The following is an 18,577-nucleotide window of genomic DNA, read 5'->3' on the forward strand; positions in this document are numbered from 1 at the left end:
GCATCCGGGGAGGGGGTGCCGCGTGGGACCCTGGGGGCAGGCGTCCCGGGGATGGAGAAGCCCCCTCTTCCTGACAAGCTGCGGGTCCTTCCTGGAGACAGGGCCCAGGGCCTGAGAGGCGCAGGCAGGAACATCCTGGGGAGCCGTGCACCCCTCCAGCCTCCCGCGGGGAGTGCTGCCTGGGGCTCTGCTCTGGAGGCTGACTGGGGGCACAGCATCTGGACGTCCTGAGGCCTGGCAGGCCGTGGTCTCCTCGCCCTGGGGGGCCCCTCGGCCTGGGCGTGCCTCCCCCCATGAAGGGGCTCACCCCCACGGCCCCCCACGGGCATGGGGTGGCGGGAACAGCTGAGGCTTCGTGTCCTCGGGGGTGGGAGGCGGCTTCACGAAGCTTTGGCACAGCAGTTTGGGCTGTTCCTGCTGTTTGCTGGGGGTGCAGGCTAGGAGCCCTGCGCAGACGAGGGGCGGGGGCGGGGCGGCACCCCGGCTCCTGCCTTCACCTGTGCGCTCCGAGCCTCGGGCCCTCATTCATTCGTTCCTTCACTGGTCCACTCATTCATTCACTCACTCATTCATTCACTCACTCATCCATTGCGTTGTTCACTCATTTATTCACTCGCTCGTGAATTCACTCATTTATTTGCTCCCTCATTTACTCACCCCTTTCTTCCTTCAGTAAGTAGTTCTTTCCCGAGAGCCAACTCTGAGCCAGGCCAGTGTCAGGCCCCCGAGGGGGTGCAGTGGCAGGACTGAGAGGCGGGCTTGCTCACCGATTTGCCGTTAAACACTCAGGGGAGGCTCTGGGTCTGCAGCACGGCAGACGGCTGGACGGCTGCACGGAGAGACACACGATTCCCTGGCTGTGGGTTCAGGGGTGGGGGCAACCCTGAAATAGTCCCCCGAAGCCAGGCCCCTAGCACCCCCCTCTTCCTCCAACATGGCCCCTGTCCCGTGGGCCGCGGCGGCACGTGGGGGCACGTGGGGGCACGTGGGGGCCTCGGCAGCTGCTGGCTGTCAGCCCGCCCACAGAGGAGGGGCCATGTGGACGTGCACCAAGGCCTGGGTGCAGGAAGGAGGCACTGCGGACCCGTGCGCCGCCCTGGGCCTGGTTCCGGCCCGGCCTTGGAGAGCCCTTGTGGCCGCCACGCCTGGAGAGCAGGACAGGCCTCCGTGTGCCCCACGGCCTCGCTCCGGCCAGGGATCCCTGCGGGCCCCAGCACCGCGCAGCAGAGGGATACCAGCCCTGTCAGTTCACAGCCCCTCCGCGTGGAACCCACCTGGCTCCGGATCCTTCCTGGATCTGCCCCACACACCGGCTCCACGACACTCTGCTCCCGCTGTCCCCAGCCCCACCAGGGCCCCCTACCCATGTGGCTCCTCCCTCACCTCCAGCGGGCCTCCCCACAGGCCCAGGTGGGCAGTAGGGGGAGGGCAGGTGGGGGCAAGGGGCCCGGGGGTCCAGGGGTCCTCTGTCGAGCCCCGCAGGCTCCAGGGCCAGAGCTGAGCTGGGCTGTGCGGTCGGGGGGCCCGTACCTCCGCACCCACCCCACCAGCCCTGGGGCAGCCCCTCTGGTGGTGCAGGCCCCGGCGTCCGGCTGCCCGCCAGCCTAGCGGGGGTCTCTCGGCCCAGGGCCTGGCATGAGGCGGTCACCGCACCACTTCCGTCAGTGGAGCACAAGAAAGAGCGCTAGAGAGCCTCAGAGCGGCTGGAGCAGGGGTCCAAACACGGCCCCCCAGCCCGAGGAGGCTGAGCGTCCAGCTGGGAGGGGAATGGGGGCACCACCCAGGGCTGGAGAGAACCTGGGTCGGGGTTCCCCAGCTATCCGCGCGCAGACAGCCGGGTACCACCGGGCACCGTGCAGAGGGATGACCAGGCCGACTGATGGGGGCGGCTGGACCGCCAGCCGGGGGGCATCACAGGGCCGGCACAGCCTCCCGGGCACCGCCTCCTCTGTTGCTGGCTGCTCCTGGGCACTCCCGCTGCAGCGCGAGGTCCGCACCCACCCAGGGGCCCCCCAAGGTCACTGCGGAACCACGGTGCTGACTCTGGGCCCTGAGAGCCCAACCTCAGGGTGGGCAGGGGTGGGGAAGTGGCACCTGCCACAGGGCTGGCCCCACTCGCTCCCGGTGCCAGGCACCTCGTGGCACTCACAGCTGCCAGGCAGGGCAACCCGCACAGGGCAACTTGGGGGGGCTGAAATGGGGGTGCGGGTGGCAGGGAGCCGGCCGAGTCTCCTGCACCTCCTTGGACTCGATGTGGCTTGGGTGCGGGGGGTGTGGGGGGCACAGTTGCTCACGGCCGCCCACGAGGACAGGGTGGCTGAACTGATGATCAGGGCTTGTGGGCTGTGTGTGACCACACGTGTGTGCGTGTGAATATGTATGCACCTGGGTGAGAATGTAGGGCGTGCGCATGTGAGCCCCTCACGTGCACCCGTGCACACGTGCCCATGCCTGGTCGGGCTGCCGGGGAGCAGCATGTGACCTGGGCTGGACATTGTCCGGGGTAACCATGACGTGGCCACTGGACCCCAGACGCTGGCTGCCCTGGGCAGGAGGGGGCAGGAGGGAGCAGGAGGAGGCAGCAGCGGGCCTCCCCGCTGCTTCCCCAGCCTCACAAGGCCTGGCTCTGCCCTGCGTGGGGCTGCCATCCCAGACCGCCGTCGGGGTGCCCCAGATGTGACTGGCCTGAGACCCCAGTCACTCCGGTTTCGGGCCGGCAGGACGGCAGGACACAGCGCGGGGTCGGCCTCAGCGGGTTTTGGGGGCTCCAGGGTGCCCAGGCCTGCCCTGCCCCAGCCCTGCCTGGAGCTGGGCGCCGAGGGGGCACTTCTCAGGGGACTGAGCTCTGAGGGTGGCTTGACCCCCGCCGCTGGAAGCCTGGACCCCATGGTCAGAGGGACGTAGAGACCAGGGACGGACAGACGGGCAGCGGGCGGGCGGCAGAAGTGCCGAGAATGGGCGGAAGCTGGGGCGGGTGGCCGGCGGGCGGCCCGATGGGTCCTGGAAGTCCTCTCTTCCTGTTTTCCCAACAAAGGGCCTCTGTCCCCCCAGGAAGGCCGCTGGCCAGTGGCGGCGGACGCGCCTTTTCCGTAAACAGGGTTGTTTTCCTTTTCTCCTCTTGTCACAATAACAGCAGGCTCCGGGCCCCCCACCCCGGCCCTGGGTAGCACCAGCCACAGGGGCCCGCAGGGCCATTTCCTGGGGTCCGAGGGCACAGCTGCCCTAGGCCAGGCCCCCGGAGCAAGCAGGGGGCAGTTGTTTGGTGGGCCCACCCCATGGGACAGACGGGCAGCGGCCACGGCCTTGGGGTCCACCAGAGCCAGGTCGGGGTGGGTGGGGGCCCGGCTGAGCTCGTGACCCCTTTGGGCTTGGCAGGGCCCTGACCCGACAGCCCCGGGACCAGAGGGCTGGGGCTGAGTCCACGCAGGGGCTGGTTTCCTGGGAGGGAGCGGTGGGGTCCAGGGCCTCCCTCCAGGTGGCCCTCTCTCCTGGTGGCCCTCCCCCCAGGTGGCCCTCCCTGCAGGTCACCCTCCCCCCAGGTGGCCCTCCCTCCTGGTGGCCCTCTCTCCTGGTGGCTGACCCTCCCTCCAGGTGGCCCTCCCTCCCGGTGGCTGGCCCTCCCCCCTGGTGGCCCTCCCCCCAGGTGGCCCTCTCTCCTGGTGGCCCTCCCTCTTGGTGGCCCTCCCTCCAGGTGGCCGTCCCTGCAGGTGGCCAGGGCCCAGTGCTGGCTGGGGTGCTGCCCCTGGGTGCTCAGCTGGGTGGGTGCTACAGTGCCCGCTCCACGAAGGAAAGGCTCAAGGGTCTGAGGGCCTCCGAGTGGAACCGTCCAGGGGGGCCCACTGGCCGAGGAGGGAGGGCCACAATGCCCAGTCTTGGCCCCTCGGCGCCGGGCCTCAGGGAGTGGACGTCAGGGGGGGGAGGCCCACGAGAGCGTAGGGACGGTGGCAGCTGATGGCGCCCAGCCGTGGAGCAGAGCAGGAGTGGGCTGTGTGCCCGGGCGTGCATGCACTGAGGGGGCCAGTGTGCTTGCGTGTGTGGGTGATTGTGCAGCCGCGGCAGGCTCTGAAGGGGCCTGTGAGAGGGGCAGGGGCTATTTATAGCTGCTTGGCCTGGGGAGGAGCTATTAATAGCAGGGGGAGGGTGAATGGACAATATAGGGTGGGTGGGGGGGTGGGTGCCCTTCCCCACCAGAGACACCCGGGGCTGGCACCCCAGCCTCCGCCCAGCGCCGCACAAGGACCCTGTTATCTGGCCAACGGCTGAGCCAGGGCGGGCGGGTCACCTGGGCCCAGGTTGGTGCCCCCAGGGGCCGTGCCCCCCAGCCTTCCCCTGAGGAGGGACGTGCTGACCACGGGGTCACAGTGACGCCTCAAGCCCTTGCCTGGACCCTGTGCTCTTGGACGAGCCGCCCGTTTGTAGCCCGAGACCAGAGCCAGTCGGAGGCAGGGCATGGCTGGACATGCAGGCGATGCCCTCTCCTGCCGACGGCTAGGGGCCGGCTAGGGGCCGGTCGGGCTCGGGTGGGCGGCGGGCGAGGGCCGCGGCAAGGGCCCAGGGCCGAGGGAGGAGCGCTGCTCCCCGAGGTGGGGGGGGGGGCAGCATGACGACCCGACGTCGGCCTCCCGGTCCCCCGAGGCTGAGCCGGCAGACGTTCAAGAGGGTGGCCTGTGCTCAGGGACCGGGGAGGGGGGGCCGCGATGCAGGTCAGCCCAGCTCCCCGATCCCCGGCGTCCGGGACGGAGCCCAGGTGCTGGGGGCGGCGATGGTCCCCGCTGAGCCTCAGGGCCTTGGCGGCGGGAGCGGGGCGCCCCCAGCGGCCCACCGGGTCGGGGTCCCGGGGCGCACCCCCGGGTGCAGGCGGGGTCTCGGGGCCCGGCCGCCCACGCCCCCCACCCTCCGGCTGGCGTCGTGCTCCCGCGGGTCCCCGGGCCCCCGCAGTGACGTCACGAGCGCCCCGCCCGCGGCCACCTGTCGCCAGGCGCTTCCCAGAAGGTCGCGGCCGACCGCGCACGCGCCGCGCCTACGTCCGCGAAGCCTCGGGCTTTCCCGTCAGCGTCAGCACCGCGGCCCCGGCTCCGGGCGTGGGGTGGGCCCGAGGACCCCGCCCCGCCCCGCCCCGAGGCCCCGCCCCTTCCGGCCCCGCCCCTTCCGGCCCGAGGACCCCGCCCCGCCCCGGCCCCGCCCCTTTCGGCCCCGCCCATTTCGGCCCGAGGCCCCGCCCCTTCCCGGCGGCGCCGCGCCCCGTTCCCGCCCGCCCGCCCCGGAGCGGCCCCGGAGCAGCCCCGTGGGGCCGACCCTCCCCGGCTGCAGGGGGCGGGGGCGCTGACAGGGCTGCGGGGGGCTGGGGGGCGGGGAGGGGGCGTGAGGGCGGCCAGGAGGGGCGGAGGGGCCCGTGGGGCGGGGGACGGCCGGGTCTGCGCCCCCGGAGGGTCCGGGCACCGGGACGCAGTCTGCGGCGCCGTCCGCACCAGCACGCGGGGCTGCAGGCCACGTGCCCCGGTCCCGGCCAGGACGCTCCGGGGGCCGCTCTGGGCCCGGCCCGAGGGGCGCTGCCTGGACCCCCTCCCGGGAGCGCCCGGGCCTCCAGGTCGAGCCGCACACTCGGCTTCCCGCGCGTCTCCGTCATTTCCCCGCAGCCCCGGGACGCCCTCCTCCTCCCCTCTGCAGGTGGGGGGAGCGGGAGGCCCTGGCCCTGGCCCTGGCTGTCTGGGGGCTGCCCCTGCCCAGCGGAGGTCACTGGGGTCTGGGCGAGGGGCCTCTGGGCCCTCGGGGGTGGGGAGCCACCCGGCGTCTGGGATGATCCAGGCACAATGAAGGCTTTGAGGGGCCCCCGGCCTGGGAGGGGGCTCACGGCCTGCATGGCGGCTTGGCCCCACAGAGGGAGCCGCCTGCCCAGGCCCACGGAGGGCTTCGGCCAAGGTCGCACCCTCTGTAGGGCTGCAGCCCTCTGTGCCCGCCCCCTGCCCCAGGCTCCAATGCCCCTGCTTTCCCGGAGTCCCCCTGCCCACCCAGGCAGGTCTGGTCCTGGACACCCCAGAGAGTGACTCCACGGCCGGGCCCCCACCCCCGTCATGGGGCGAGCATCTGGTACCCAGTAGTGGGTTGGAGCCCCCGTGCCCAGGCTTGCCTGACACCCTGGGCGGAGTGGCCCCCGCGGGGCAGAGGGCAGAGGGCTGAGCCAGTGGGGCCTGGAGGACAGGTGTATGGGGGGCATGTGTGAGTAGGGTCCCCAGGAGTCTGTCCTAGCCCACAGGGACATGGCTGCAGGGGGGGGGGCCTGGCTCAGGGACTAGTGGGGTGCAGGGAAGGATGGTCTTCAGTTGAGGGCTGCAGGTGGGGGGTGCCAGGAGCCCCCACAGAACGGGCAGGGAGGAGGCGGGCGGGGGCCTGCGGGTTGCAGGTGGGCGCAGTCGGGGTGGGGGTGAGGGTGCCAGCCCCGGCTGGGGGTGGTCAGCACGCAGTGTGCGGACCTTGTCCTCGGGTGTCCCTCCAAACGGTGGCTCCACTGGGATCAGGGGCCGGCCCCTCACCACCACATGGACGCTCCAGGGGCTGCTTGAGGACCGACTGGCCTTCTAGAAGGAGTGTGGGCAGACAGAGCCAGGGTGGTCCGGGCAGTCACTGCAGAGACCGGAGACCCGGCCCAGCCCGCACGGCGCAGCGTGTGTTCCAGGGTCACCATGGTGAATTGGGCGGGGGCTGCCCTGGCTGGGTCGTTCTGTGGTGGAGAGTATGGGACAGTGGTGTCCCCTGTACCTGGGAAGGGGCCACAGGCTGCAGGGAGGCTAGGAGGACTCCATGGTCAGAGGAGCCGGCTCCCAGGGGTGGGGGACCCCAGGCGGCAGGACCTGTGTGCCGACCAGGTGCTGGCTGGGGGACAGCCCGCAGGGGTGACCGCCAGGCCCCCAGTCCTCCGGCCCACACAGTGGCCACGCCTTCACGGCAGGCCTTCCTTCAAGAAACCAGGAGCCTTACCTCTCAGGACCCGTTCGCCTCCTTCCTGGAACACGTAGGGTCATGGCCTGTTGGGGACGAGGTGGCCTGGTGCAGGGCAGAGGGACCTCAGGTCGCAGCACCTCGTCCCAGGCTGGAGGGAGATCCTGCGCCGTGGAGCTTTCCCGGGGCCTGCGGCTCCCACCACAAGCGGGTGCGGGCACAGGGCGGGGAGCACATGGCCATGGCAGACCCTGCGGACGGGCGGGAAGCTGGGTGGGCTGCACAGGTGGCCTTGAGGACACAGCGGAGAGGCACAGCATCGTGGGGAGCCAGTGGAGGCTCCCGGCGGGCTCAGCTGTCACAGGGTGATGCCAGGGGCAGGTGGACGCAGCAGGGTGGGGTCGTCCAGGGCCTGCGGTGCGGGCGGCGTGCTGAGCAGGACGCAGTGGTCCCGGACACTGCCGGGCACCCGGGGGAGACCGGGGACTTGTGACCCGGAGCTCCCACTCGCAGGTTGCGGTCCTTTGCCGTCTCCTCCCAGGACCCAGGGAGTGGAAGGGGGCCGGGGCCTTGGGGGGCAGCCGGCCTTCCCCACGGGCGGCCCCCAACTACACACGGGAGGGGACGCCCCACATGTTTGAGGAGTGCTGGACACATGGTCTGGGTGACGCGGTGACCTGCCGGCGCGGGGCTCCCTCAGACGCCGTCCGAGCCAGGCCCAATCCGTGATGCCCGCCATGTGCTCGTTTCCCGAAGGCCAGAGTGGACGTACTGCACGGGTGACACCATGTCCTTGGCCACCCTCGTGGATGGCCCGGGGGAAGCATCCCTAACTGCCCTCAGCCAACAGCGAAGAGCAGCATGACCTCCCAGGTGAGTGACGACACCTAATGACCATCACAGCTCTGTTTACCCCACGGTCAGACTGCGACGAAAGGCAGGGGATGGGTCCAGGAGGACAGCGACCTTAGGGACGCCACCCCGGCTGCGTTCTCATCCCGGTCGGAGAACACGCAAGCCCGCCACGCGTCCCCAGAGCAGCACCCCGTCCCCCACCCCGGTGAGCCCGTGTTAATCAGACCAGGTGAGGGGGACGTGGCCGGTACCCCGGGCCTTCGTCGAGAGGAACCCAGGGGCCCAAGCTCGCCGGAAGCCCTCACACGGGGGATGGGGCGGCCGAGCGTCACCAGGAGGGGGCCCGGCAGCTGGGCCACGGGAGGCCCGGTGCCCCACGGCCCCACTGGGACGGTTTGAGTAGGGTCTGCAGCAGGCGCCCAGCGGGGCCGTGGGGCAGCAGGTGGCCCGGGCCGGCCTGGCCATCGTCCCATGGGGCCCGCTGCCCAGAGTGGCTGCCTCGGACCTGCCCTGTGGCTTTGAGAGGAGGCACGAGCAACGGCGCCACACTGCACACGCGGGGCTCAGACCTGCGACACCCCTGCCCCGGTGCCCCCCATGGCCCACACCTGCAGCCTCCAGGGGCCCCTGTACCGGCTGAGGTAGGGCAGGACTCAGTCGTGGGCCCAGGATGGTCAGCATGCGTGTGGGCATATGGGTGGAGGCCGTGGGCGGGGGGGGGGGGCGCGGACATGAAAGTTTCCAGGCCAAGGACACCAAGGAGCGGCACCGGGGGGCATTTGGAATCCCACGCCGACCCCCCAGAACACGGCGGCCTGTGGGCAGCGGAGACGGGCTGAGCCCAGGACAGCCCAGCTGGCGACCCGCATCCCTGAAGCCTTGGGGGGTGCGGGTGGCCTGGGTGCAGGGGGTGTTGAGCAGCGGGCCGGCCTGCCCCCTGGAGCCTGTGGTACCCCAGCCCCGGGTGTGACCAGCGTCCCCCGGGCCACCTGTGCACACCCGCGCTCACAGCCTGTTTGAGGGTGTGCACGGCGCCCGTGGGCCGCGTCAGCTTCGATCCGGTGGGTAGTGAAACGAAGCAGAGATGCCAGGCGAGGGTGGGCCAAGGCGGCTCGGGAGGGACGCGGCCCGCAGGCAGGGACAGCGGGAGTGGCGGGTGACACAAGCAGGCTTTACGGGGAAGGGTAGGGCACTGCGGGACAGGGTGACCGCGCTGGCGTCTGTGCGGGGTATGGGAGGGCAGGGTGCGGCCTCGGCTTCCTGCCTGGATTCTGTTGCCCCCTGAGGACGTGGCCTTGGGTGGTCTGTTGGTGGCAGGAAAGTCCCGAGGCGGGTGACAGATGGACGGTCGCTGCCACTTTGTTGGCGCCTCCGAGACCCTCTTGATGCTGCCGCCCCAACAGGCTGACTGCAGGCCCAGGGACCCAGCGTGCAGCACAGCCCGGCGGGCGGGGTGGGTGAGCTGGGCTCTGGCGCCGCTGCCAGAAGCTTCTAGCCGGAGGGTGCCGTCGCAGGAGGCCAGGTGGACGGAGGGCCCTCGGCGGGGGAGGCCGGGGAACCTGCCAGGAGGACACCCCGGAGGGGGCAGCGTCCCGGCCCCCGAGCGCGAGTCCGGTCCCCCAGGGACGCGGCAGGGGCCAGCGGGAGAGGCGGGTGTCCCGGGGGCCTTGGCGGGCAGCACGCGGGGCGGAGGAGGGAGCGGAAGGCGCGTCACGGGCCTCTGCGGGGGCGCGGCCACTGCGTCCTGTCCCGCTCTGCCCGGAGCTCAGGGGCCCAGCCTGGCCACCACGGAGCCTGCCCTGGGACCCCGCCCTCCTGGGGACGTCCCCGCCCCTCGCGGGTCCCCACACGGCGTCCCTGGGCCGGTCCCGCAGCGCCACCTGCTGGCCGCGCCGCCTCCGGGCCCAGGCTGCCCCCGACGCTGCCCAGGCCGGAGCGGAGGCTGCAGGGCCTGGGCGGGGGTTCCACTGAGTCACCCCAACCCCAGCAGAGCCAAGGCCCCTGGAGGGGCTCCCACGGTATGGCAGTCAGCGCCCGGGCCCCCCACCTGTGCACGTGGGCCGCCCACCCCGTGGTCTCGCGGGCCCCGCCCATGCCCGGAGCCCCACACCTGGGTGGCAAGTTGCTGCTGGGGTCAGGTCCGCCCTCCTGCCCACGTGGCCCCCCGGTCCAGCCGCTACTCACACAGCAGGCCGTGCCTGGGCCGGGGACACGCACCTGTTTGCAGGGGAGGCGGCTCCAGACCGAGGGGCAGGGGCAGGGGCAGGGAGCTGACAACCAGGGGGCCAGGGAGGATGGAGCGGGAGGAGGGCAGGAGCCAGCCCCCCCACATACCCCTCCCCCCCGCAGGATGGTGCAGAGGCCCTGAGGACAGACCACCTTGGTGGGTTCTGGGGGCCGGGTCAGCCTGCTGCTCTGCCGCCCTGGGGGGCCCTGAGTGGGGGTTCCAGAGCAGGACGTGGTGGGGGTAACGGGGCACCCTAGGCCCAGAGCCACCTGCTGGCCCAGGGTGGGGCCTTGGCACAGCCCCCAGGGCACCACAGAGGAGCCAGCGCGGTTCCAGGCTTCCAGCATGGGCCTCCCCCACCCCCGCTGCATGCCGCCTGTGGAGGGGGGTCGCGTGTCCACAGAGCCCTGGTGACCCCACCACGCGGGGACTCAGGACCCTCTGGGTTCCCACGGGAACCAGTTCCCTGCCCCAGCCACGTGGCCTGGACCCTCCAGCCCCGTCTCCACAAGCAAACCACGTATCCGCGCGAGGACCGTGCTCTTCGCCCCACCCCCAGTGGACCCCCCAACAGGTGCCCCTGGTCAAGAGCAGACCCCGCCCGTGCAGGCTGCCCACTCGTGTCCCCTCTAGGAATTCAGGGACGCCTGGCCTGGTCCCCCCAGACACAGAGGCAGGGCAAAGGGGTCAGCGGAAGCGCGCGAGGACGCAGAGAAACCAGAAGCAGATGCGTGTTCTGTGGCTGTCTACCCTCAACGGTCAATTTTATTATAAACAACAGTATCAAAATATACAAATCTGTTTAAGAACAACCGAGAATTGCAGCTTTTCTAAGGGCCAACCGGGCACGAGAGACTCCCAAGGCGGCAGCTGCCCGTCCGCAGCTCCGGGGCGGGGGTGAGGAGCGCTCCGGGCTCAGTGAATAATTTAAGGGGGGGCCTGGCTCGGGCTCTGGACACGCGTCACAAGTCCTCCCGCGGGGGCAGCGGCTGCGTGGGGCCTGCTGTGAGCTCTGTGGGGAGACAACAGCGGGAGGTGAAATCCCGGCTCAGACCTGGGGCGGGAGGCTTTGGGGGGACCAGGCGGCGCCCCCATCCCGATGGGGTTGCTGCCCGCGGACCAGCAGCCCGGGGCGTCAGGCAGGAGGCACGGCGGGGTCACCCCGCTTCGCCCCGCAGACCCGAGCCGTAGACACAAGCTGGCGATGCTCCCTGGCGGCCGGGAGCAGGGCTGGGGACAGCAGGGACCTGCAGGGGTGGGCAGGGTGGGCAGGGCGGGCCCCAGGGCTATGGGGGCACAGGTGGCTGTGGCCCTACTCCCCGCTCCTTCCTCCCTGTTCTTGGCGCCAGGGCTTCCTCAGAGGAACCTCGCTCTGCACCTGCCCTGCCCTCCCTGCCCTCTCCGCCACTGCCCTGCTGCCTGCCCCAGCCCTCCCCACCCCAGCCCTGTCCTCCCCGCCCCTGCCCTGCTCTCCCTCCCACCCCTGCCCTGCCCTGCCCGCCCGCCCCAGCCCTGGCCTTGCTGCCCCTGCCCACCCTGCCCACCCAGCCCTCGCTGCCCCTGTCCTGCCCACCCTGCCCTGTCCTGCCTGCCTGGCCCAGCTCTGGCCTCCCTGCCCTGCTCATCTGGCCCTGCCCTGCCCTTCCCTCCCTGCCAGCCCCTGCCCTGCCCACCTGCCCCAGCCCTGCCCGTCTGGCCCAGCCCTGCCTTCCCTGCCAGCCCCTGCCCACCCTGCCAGCCCCTGCCCTGCCCTCCCTGCCCCATCCTTGCTGGGGTCAGGAAGCTCCTGAAGTCAGTGTCGGGGCAGTTGTTCAGTAAGATTCTTCATCGGTGCTTTGTTGACACTACCCCGCCACTCCACGTTCTCACACTTCTGTCCCGGGAAGACCTGTGCCCCCCCCCACATGCTGACATCCTGACCCCCAGTAGCTGTGAAGTGGATCCCATGTGAAAACAGGCTCTTTACAGATGGACAAGATAAGAGGAGGTCATCGGGGTGAGTCCTCATCCAACAGCTGGCGTCAACGTAGGAAGAGGGAAATTAGGACATGGACACAGAGGCCCCGGGAGGTGTGTGGACAGAGGCAGAGACCAGAGGGGTGTAGCCGTGGGCCCAGGGAAAGCTGACACCGACAGCGGCCGACAGCGGCCAGCAGAGACCGAGGCTCCTGCCCTCGGGGCCCCGGGAGCCTGCTAACCCCGCGGTCACTGAGTCTCCGTGCGGCCCCCTCCCGTCGGGTGGGCATGTCACCCCCGAGGGCTGTCTTTGGGGTGATTCCTGAGCTGGGAGCGCCCGCGCACACCCATTAGAGCCGCGCCACTCACCGATGCCCGGGGTCTGCGTGGGCACACATGCGTCCTCCGTCTCTTCGAAGCCATCGGGACACACGCACACGTAGCTCCCAGGAGTGTTGTAGCAGTTCTCGTTGTGGCGCATGCACACACTCTCCACGCCCGCGCACTCGTCCACGTCTGCAAGAAGGGCTGCGCTGGGTGGCTGCCTGGCCCATCATGGGCACATGCTCGCCTGGTTCGCTCCCACACAGGGAGCACGGAAACTGGGGAGGGCTCGGGGCAGGATCCAGGGCGGCTCTGGGTCGGGCGGTGGGCGGGCAGGGGCAGCAGGGGCGGCAGGGGCGGGTGTGCAGCTGGGCCTGGGGCCGCTCACGCAGGGGGTGTCTGCCCACCGCCCCTTTCCACGGGGTTTCAGTGGCCACGGGGGCCTGGGTGGGGGGCTGGAGCAGAGCCCCAGGCCACAGGGTCACCAGGACCGTGTACCCCTGGGGGCCGCAGGACAGAGCCTGCACCCCCTGCCCCGCAGGGAGCACTGGAGTCTGTGCCCCCCCCGGCCCCGACCCCTTAGTGCAGTGCACTGACCTGTGCACTGGCCACCTTCCCTGCTGTAGCCGGGGATGCACTCTTTACAGCTCCCGGGACCCTTCCCTGTGCAGCCCACACACGTAGCATCACATTCTAGAAACAAAGGGAGAGACAGAACATCGGACCGCCTCCCGTGAGCAGAACAGGTCGGAAGCCCGCCGTGTGAGGACCTGTGCGTCCCCGACATCTGCACGTGGTCCAGTGACGTGTGCCGTGTGCCCCTGGAGCTGTGACCGCAGGCTGCCAGGCCCCCGCAGACTGTCTTGCCGAAGCCAGCGTCCGCATGGCAGCTTTTCCCCAGTCACCTCACGGTGGGGACACTGCGAGCAGCTCAGGAGGGACATATGGGACAACGCGGGACGCTCACAGGCGAGTCCTCGCGGTCAGAGTGGCCGGTCGCCACCTCCGGGGACGCCGCAGCCCTACCGTCCACACTCCCGAGCAGTTTGGAGACTCTGCCAAGGAAACAAGGAAGGACCCGGAGTCGCGGCTGTGGGAAACCGGCCTGAGCCAAACCTCCAGCAACACAGCCAGCTGGAGGGCGCGGCACGCTGCGGGCACCCCAGAGCTGTGATGCGACATGGGGACAGGGCCCACTGGGGAGGGCAGCGGGGACGGCGAGCGCCGTGAAATGACGGATGGAGGAAACTGGAGCTTTAAAAGTTACTTGCTTTTCAACATATCTGAATTTTCTGATTTTGCAAAGCAAACGTCTATCACTCGGTGCCCCTCACAGGTCTTAACATCTTAACGTGGGGAGAGCGCCTTGGAGCCCCGCGGTGAGGCCCGGCCACGCCCACCGCCCACCCGCCGCCACGCACCTTTGCACACAAATGAGCCGTTGGTGTTCTCGCAGTACTGCTGGTCGCTGCAGGGCGGCGTGTCTGCCACACACTCGTCCACATCTGGAACACAGCAGCACGGCCGTGAGGACAGACCCCCGGCCACCTCGTGGAGGACGCGGGCAGTGACTGGACACGACCCTCGGCCACGGCTCTCCCTTGTGCAGGGGTGACGGGGGCCAGGGGCGCGGCCCCCACAAGGGACCCCCAGCAGGCACAGGACAGTCTCGTGCTTCCGCGTGGACTCGCGTGGCTCCAGGTCAGCGTCAGGGCCACGACCACCCTCGGGACCAGACCCCAGGAAGGAGCCTGCCCCCGACGGGCCTAAGGGCAGCCCGGCTCCACCGGCCATTCCTCCCACTGCCCCCAGGCCTCCCCGGGGCCACTGGGTGCCAAGGAGAGGGCACGGTGGCCAATAGGCTGGGCGGGTGGGGCCCAGGGCCTGAACCCCGCGGCTGGGTGTGCGCCAGGAAGGCCCGCCTCCCCATTCAACGGCTGGACCGGGCAGGCACTGTGGCCGTTGAGCCCACCGAACGGCTCTCCAGGCCAAAGGGGGGCCCATGCCTCGGTTTCCCTGCCTGCACACCAGCAGGCCTGCCTATTCATGGAGATGGGAGGGGGAGGGAGGACGGGAGAGGCAGAGGGGGGGGGGCGGGGGTGGCGGAGGAGAGGAGAGGCCACCCAGAGCCCGCCCGGCCTCACCCACGCAGGCGGCGTCCTCCTGCACCCAGCCCGCGGCACACTGGCTGCAGTCCCTGTTGGTTGGGCCCGTGCACTCCTTACACGACTCGTCACAGGCTAGAAGGCGGGGGAGGGACACCCGTGAGCACGCGTGAACCCTGTTCTCAGTAACCCACGCGACACAGAAATCACTTCAGAAATCAGGTATTTACCTTCTGCACGATGAAAACAAAAACCCAATATGAGTAAGAAAAAAACCCCAAGAAAGCAAACTTCATTCAACAACAGAAAAACTGAGCCTTGTGATTCACAAGATTCCTGAGCTTAACGAGAAAACAACCAAGCGGGCTTCCTGCGCCCCTTCTGGTCGCTCCATGGACATAGCCCCGCCCAGCATGCCCCACATGCCCCCATATCCCAGGCCAGGCAGGGACGGGCACTCGAGGCAGAGGCCGTGGCCTGCCCAGCGCCCCGTGCACGTCCTGCACGGAAGCTCTGAGGGCCACAGGCCAGGGCCCGGCCCTGATGTGGGGGTAAACACAGTTGGGGACGCCAAGGAGTCTCCCGACATCGGGAGAACCGACGAGAGAATGCCAGAAGGGTGCTGCGCATGCCGTCCTCCAGGCATCACAACCTCCATGTGCCCACGTGGTCGCCCCTGGGCCTTGGCCCCGATAGGAGGCATGGCAGCGCCCGCCCCACGTCCAGCATGCTCGCTCACAGTGGACAGGGCTCTGCATGCAGGACCCCACGGGGCCACGTGCAGCCCCGACCGAGGGGAGCCCAGGGCCGGCCAGGCTGCCTCAGAGCACGGGGCCGGGGGGCCCGCCTGGCCCGGTGCCCAGTAGCCGAGGCCGCATGTCTTCCTAAGGGGATGGGGGCAGGAGGTCACAGCCCGGGGCTGCAGGTGCGCTCCTTCCTGACTGCTCCAGCACCTCGTGTGGGGCCGGGGGCCGGGGCCGCCTCTGCTCGCTCCCCACACCCTGCAGCTGGGCCATCCTGCCCACGCAGCTGCAGCCCAGCACACACACCTCCGCCCGGACATGCAGGACCGGGTCACCCCGAAGCAGTGGGCACGTGACTCGGAGGCTGTGTCCTCCCTGTCCACCCGCCCCGTCCTTCTCTGGAGGATGCCAGGGGAAGGGGACCCACTGTTTCCTCCCGGGGTCATTCAGACAGGAGGCAAGAGCACCCCCGGGCCTGCTTGTGCTTCTGGTGTGTGGGGGCGCCGGCAGCTGCAGGAAGGGGGCCCTGTGCCTACCCGGCTGCTCAGCGGGCGCCGCCAATGTACCTGTGCAGACGCTATGTGTCTCGTTCCTCAGCGAGCTGAAGTAGCCATCCATGCAGTCGGTGCACGTGGGCCCCTGGTAGCCAGGGTGGCACTGGCAGGACCCGTTCCCCTGCCGGCTGCCGTCCCCGCTGCACCGCCCGTTCCCACTGCACGGCCTCTCGGAGCCGCCCTGGCATGCTGTAGGCGACACACACCTGCCACTCAGACGCCTGCAGGCAGGGACACGTTGCCTCACAGGGAGTGGCACCTCGCTCGGCCCCCTGCTCACCCAGGGCAGCTCATGGGTCTCGCTCTCAAGTCCACACACACCCCGCTTCCTGCCCGAGTCACTACGATCCTCCGGGGAGCGCAGGCGGGCGCGGGGCTGTGCGTGGGGTGACCCGCTGGGGTCCGCAGCTGGGGCCGTGAGGACAGCCAGGGCCGCGGCGGGAGAACGAGACGTCACCAGCCGGCCTCCGTGGGTGGACGTGGTGCCCGCGGCAAACCGTGGCTTTGGTTCTGTGCGCACTTTCTCACAGGAGAGCCTGGCTTCAGCAGGTGACGCCTCCCACCCAACAGACGCCCCTGCCCCTGGCCTCACACACGCGGGGCTCGTCTCCTCCATGCGCAGGGCCGGGCCGGGGCCGCGGAAGCCCCTGCGAGGGCAGCAGGGCTGGCTCGGACACACAGGGCTGCCCGGCCCAGGGAAGAGGCCCCGCGGGGACGGTGGCAGGGCCGCGGCAGCCCCGGGGCTTGGTGCGGGTGGCACCCCCGGTGCCAGCCGTGCTTCTGCCCACCTGGGACTCAGCACCCAGACACCGGGAACAACGGAGGACGCTCGAGATGCCCTGACAACGTACCAAGGCAGTGTGGCCCATATGTTCCTGGGGAACAGCAAACTTTCAGCGTTTTCACGCAAAACCACTCAAATAAATCGGGATACTCCTTCTTCCTGAGGAATTAAAAATGTGGTCATTGAAGCTTACGTGACAGATTTCTTCAAAACAAAAACGCGGTGTGTGACAGCACGTGCCCCAGCATGTCCCGGCCTCAGGGGGCGCCCGTCCAGGAGCGAGCAGGTGCTCCAGGTGCCACCCGCCTGCAGCTGCTGCAGAGCATAACAAGGACTGAGGGAGCATGTGCAAACTCTCCTAATTCTGAAAGTATTGCAAATTTATAAACTAAAAACTAAGTCACAAATGCTAGTTTCAACGAACACCCAGGGGAGAGCAGTGGGGCTGGAGCTATGGGAGGCAGGCTGTGGCGCAGGGGGCATGGGGGCACTCACAGCCGCAGCCACCAGGCCTCCAGGTGGTCCTCGTGCTCCTCCAGCAGGCTGTGGCACTCGAAGTCACTGCTGACGCACAGGCCCTCTGTGATCTCCAGCAGGCGGACCTCACTGAAACGCAAGCCCGTCAGCCCCACACGGAGGCGAGCCCAGGGCGTCGGCGTCACCCCACAGGGACGTCCCGAGGCCCTGCGTGGTGCCATGCCAGAAGGATGGTGGCACTTTGGTGAAAAAAGACGCTCGACACACACACTAGGGACGAGCAGAGTCGGGACTTGGGGTGGGGGTCAGAGTGGGGGGGTGGGACTCAGTCGCCTTGGCCGTGCGGGGAGGGGGCAGGGGGACAAGTGTGGAAGCAAAGGGCCGTGTAGGGGCCAGCGCACAGGTGACCTCACCGAAGGGACCCTTCTGTGTGTCTGTTGTCCACGTAGGTGACAACATTCACGGGAACGTGTCCAGCGCCGAAGCTGGGCTGCCCAAAGCTGGGGTGATGGCACCCACCTGAACTCGTACTTGGACAGTGTCTTTTCCTCCCAAGCTGTATTCCCGCCACCGAAGTTCTTCTTTGCGGTGTCTGCCATTCCCTGCGAGGAGAGAGGGTGGGCACGGGGCTCCGCTGCTGCCCCCACACATCCGTTGTCCACCACAGGGGTCACTCTGAGTCCACTGTGGGGACAATGCCATTTACTGTTGGGTGACCCCGGGTCCATCACCAGGATGACCTGGAGTCCATCACAAGGTGACCCTTGTCCATCGCAGGGCGACCCTGGGTCCATGACCCCTGTCCATCCCGGGCTTACCCTGAGTCCTTGACCCAGGTCCATGGTGGAGTGCCCTGCCCATCACACGGTGACCCAGGGTCCGTGACCCAGGTCCATCATAGGATGACCATATGCATCGTGGGCTTACCCTGGGTCCATGACCCGGGTCCATGGTAGCGTGACCCTGTCCATCCTGGGCTCACCCTGGGTCTGTGAACCCTGTCCACCGCAGGGTGAACCTGTCCATCCTGGGGTCACCCTGGGTCCGCGTCCCGGGTCCATGGCGGGGTGACCCTGTCTATACCAGGGTCACCCTGGGTCCGTGTCCCGGGTCCTTGGCGGGGTGACCCTGTCCACCCCGGGCTCACCCTGCGTCCGAGACCCGGTCCACCCTGACGCCCCCGCCCCGCCGCCCAGGCCAGCCCCCGCGCCCCGCCCCGCGCCCCGCCCCGCGCCCGGGTCCGAGCGGCCCACCTGGTTGAACTTGTCCACCAGCTCCCGGCAGCGCTTGCAGGGCGTCGCCTTCTTGGCGGCCGCACCGGGCGGCGGCGGCGGCAGCAGCAGCAGCAGCAGCAGCCCCAGCGCGGCCGGGGCCGGGGCCGGGGCCGGGGCCGGGGCCGGGGGGCGCATGGCGGGCCGAGGCGGGCAGCGCTGCGCAGGACGCGGCCGCGGGAGGGCCCAGGTCCAGCGGGAACCGGCCGCCCAGCGCTCCGCGGAGCCGGCCGTTCCCGGGGCTACTTGACGGCGCCGGGCGGGGTCCCGCCCACCGGCCGCCCTCGCGCCGCTATTGGCCGGGCGCCCCCACTCCGTCCCCATGTGGCCCAATCCGGGCTCGCC

General features: G+C 69.7%; 1 protein-coding gene across 1 annotated transcript; it reads right to left on the reverse strand.

The window, feature by feature from the left end:
• Window positions 1-10,752: 10,752 nt before the first annotated feature.
• CRELD2 (cysteine rich with EGF like domains 2) lies at window positions 10,753-18,571 on the reverse strand. The gene is made up of 10 exons (XM_072843483.1): window positions 18,215-18,571; window positions 17,481-17,563; window positions 16,980-17,090; window positions 16,552-16,643; window positions 15,713-15,889; window positions 14,443-14,538; window positions 13,720-13,803; window positions 12,896-12,991; window positions 12,344-12,490; window positions 10,753-11,030 (listed from the first exon to the last, which is right to left on the reverse strand). Exons 1-10 carry the CDS (start codon window positions 18,554-18,556, stop codon window positions 10,981-10,983), a joined length of 1,278 nt encoding a protein of 425 aa, XP_072699584.1. The 5' UTR covers window positions 18,557-18,571; the 3' UTR covers window positions 10,753-10,980.
• Window positions 18,572-18,577: the final 6 nt, after the last annotated feature.

Source organism: Canis lupus, chromosome 11, assembly GCF_048164855.1.
Source record: "Canis lupus baileyi chromosome 11, mCanLup2.hap1, whole genome shotgun sequence".
In the NCBI taxonomy this organism is placed as follows: Eukaryota; Metazoa; Chordata; class Mammalia; order Carnivora; family Canidae; genus Canis; species Canis lupus.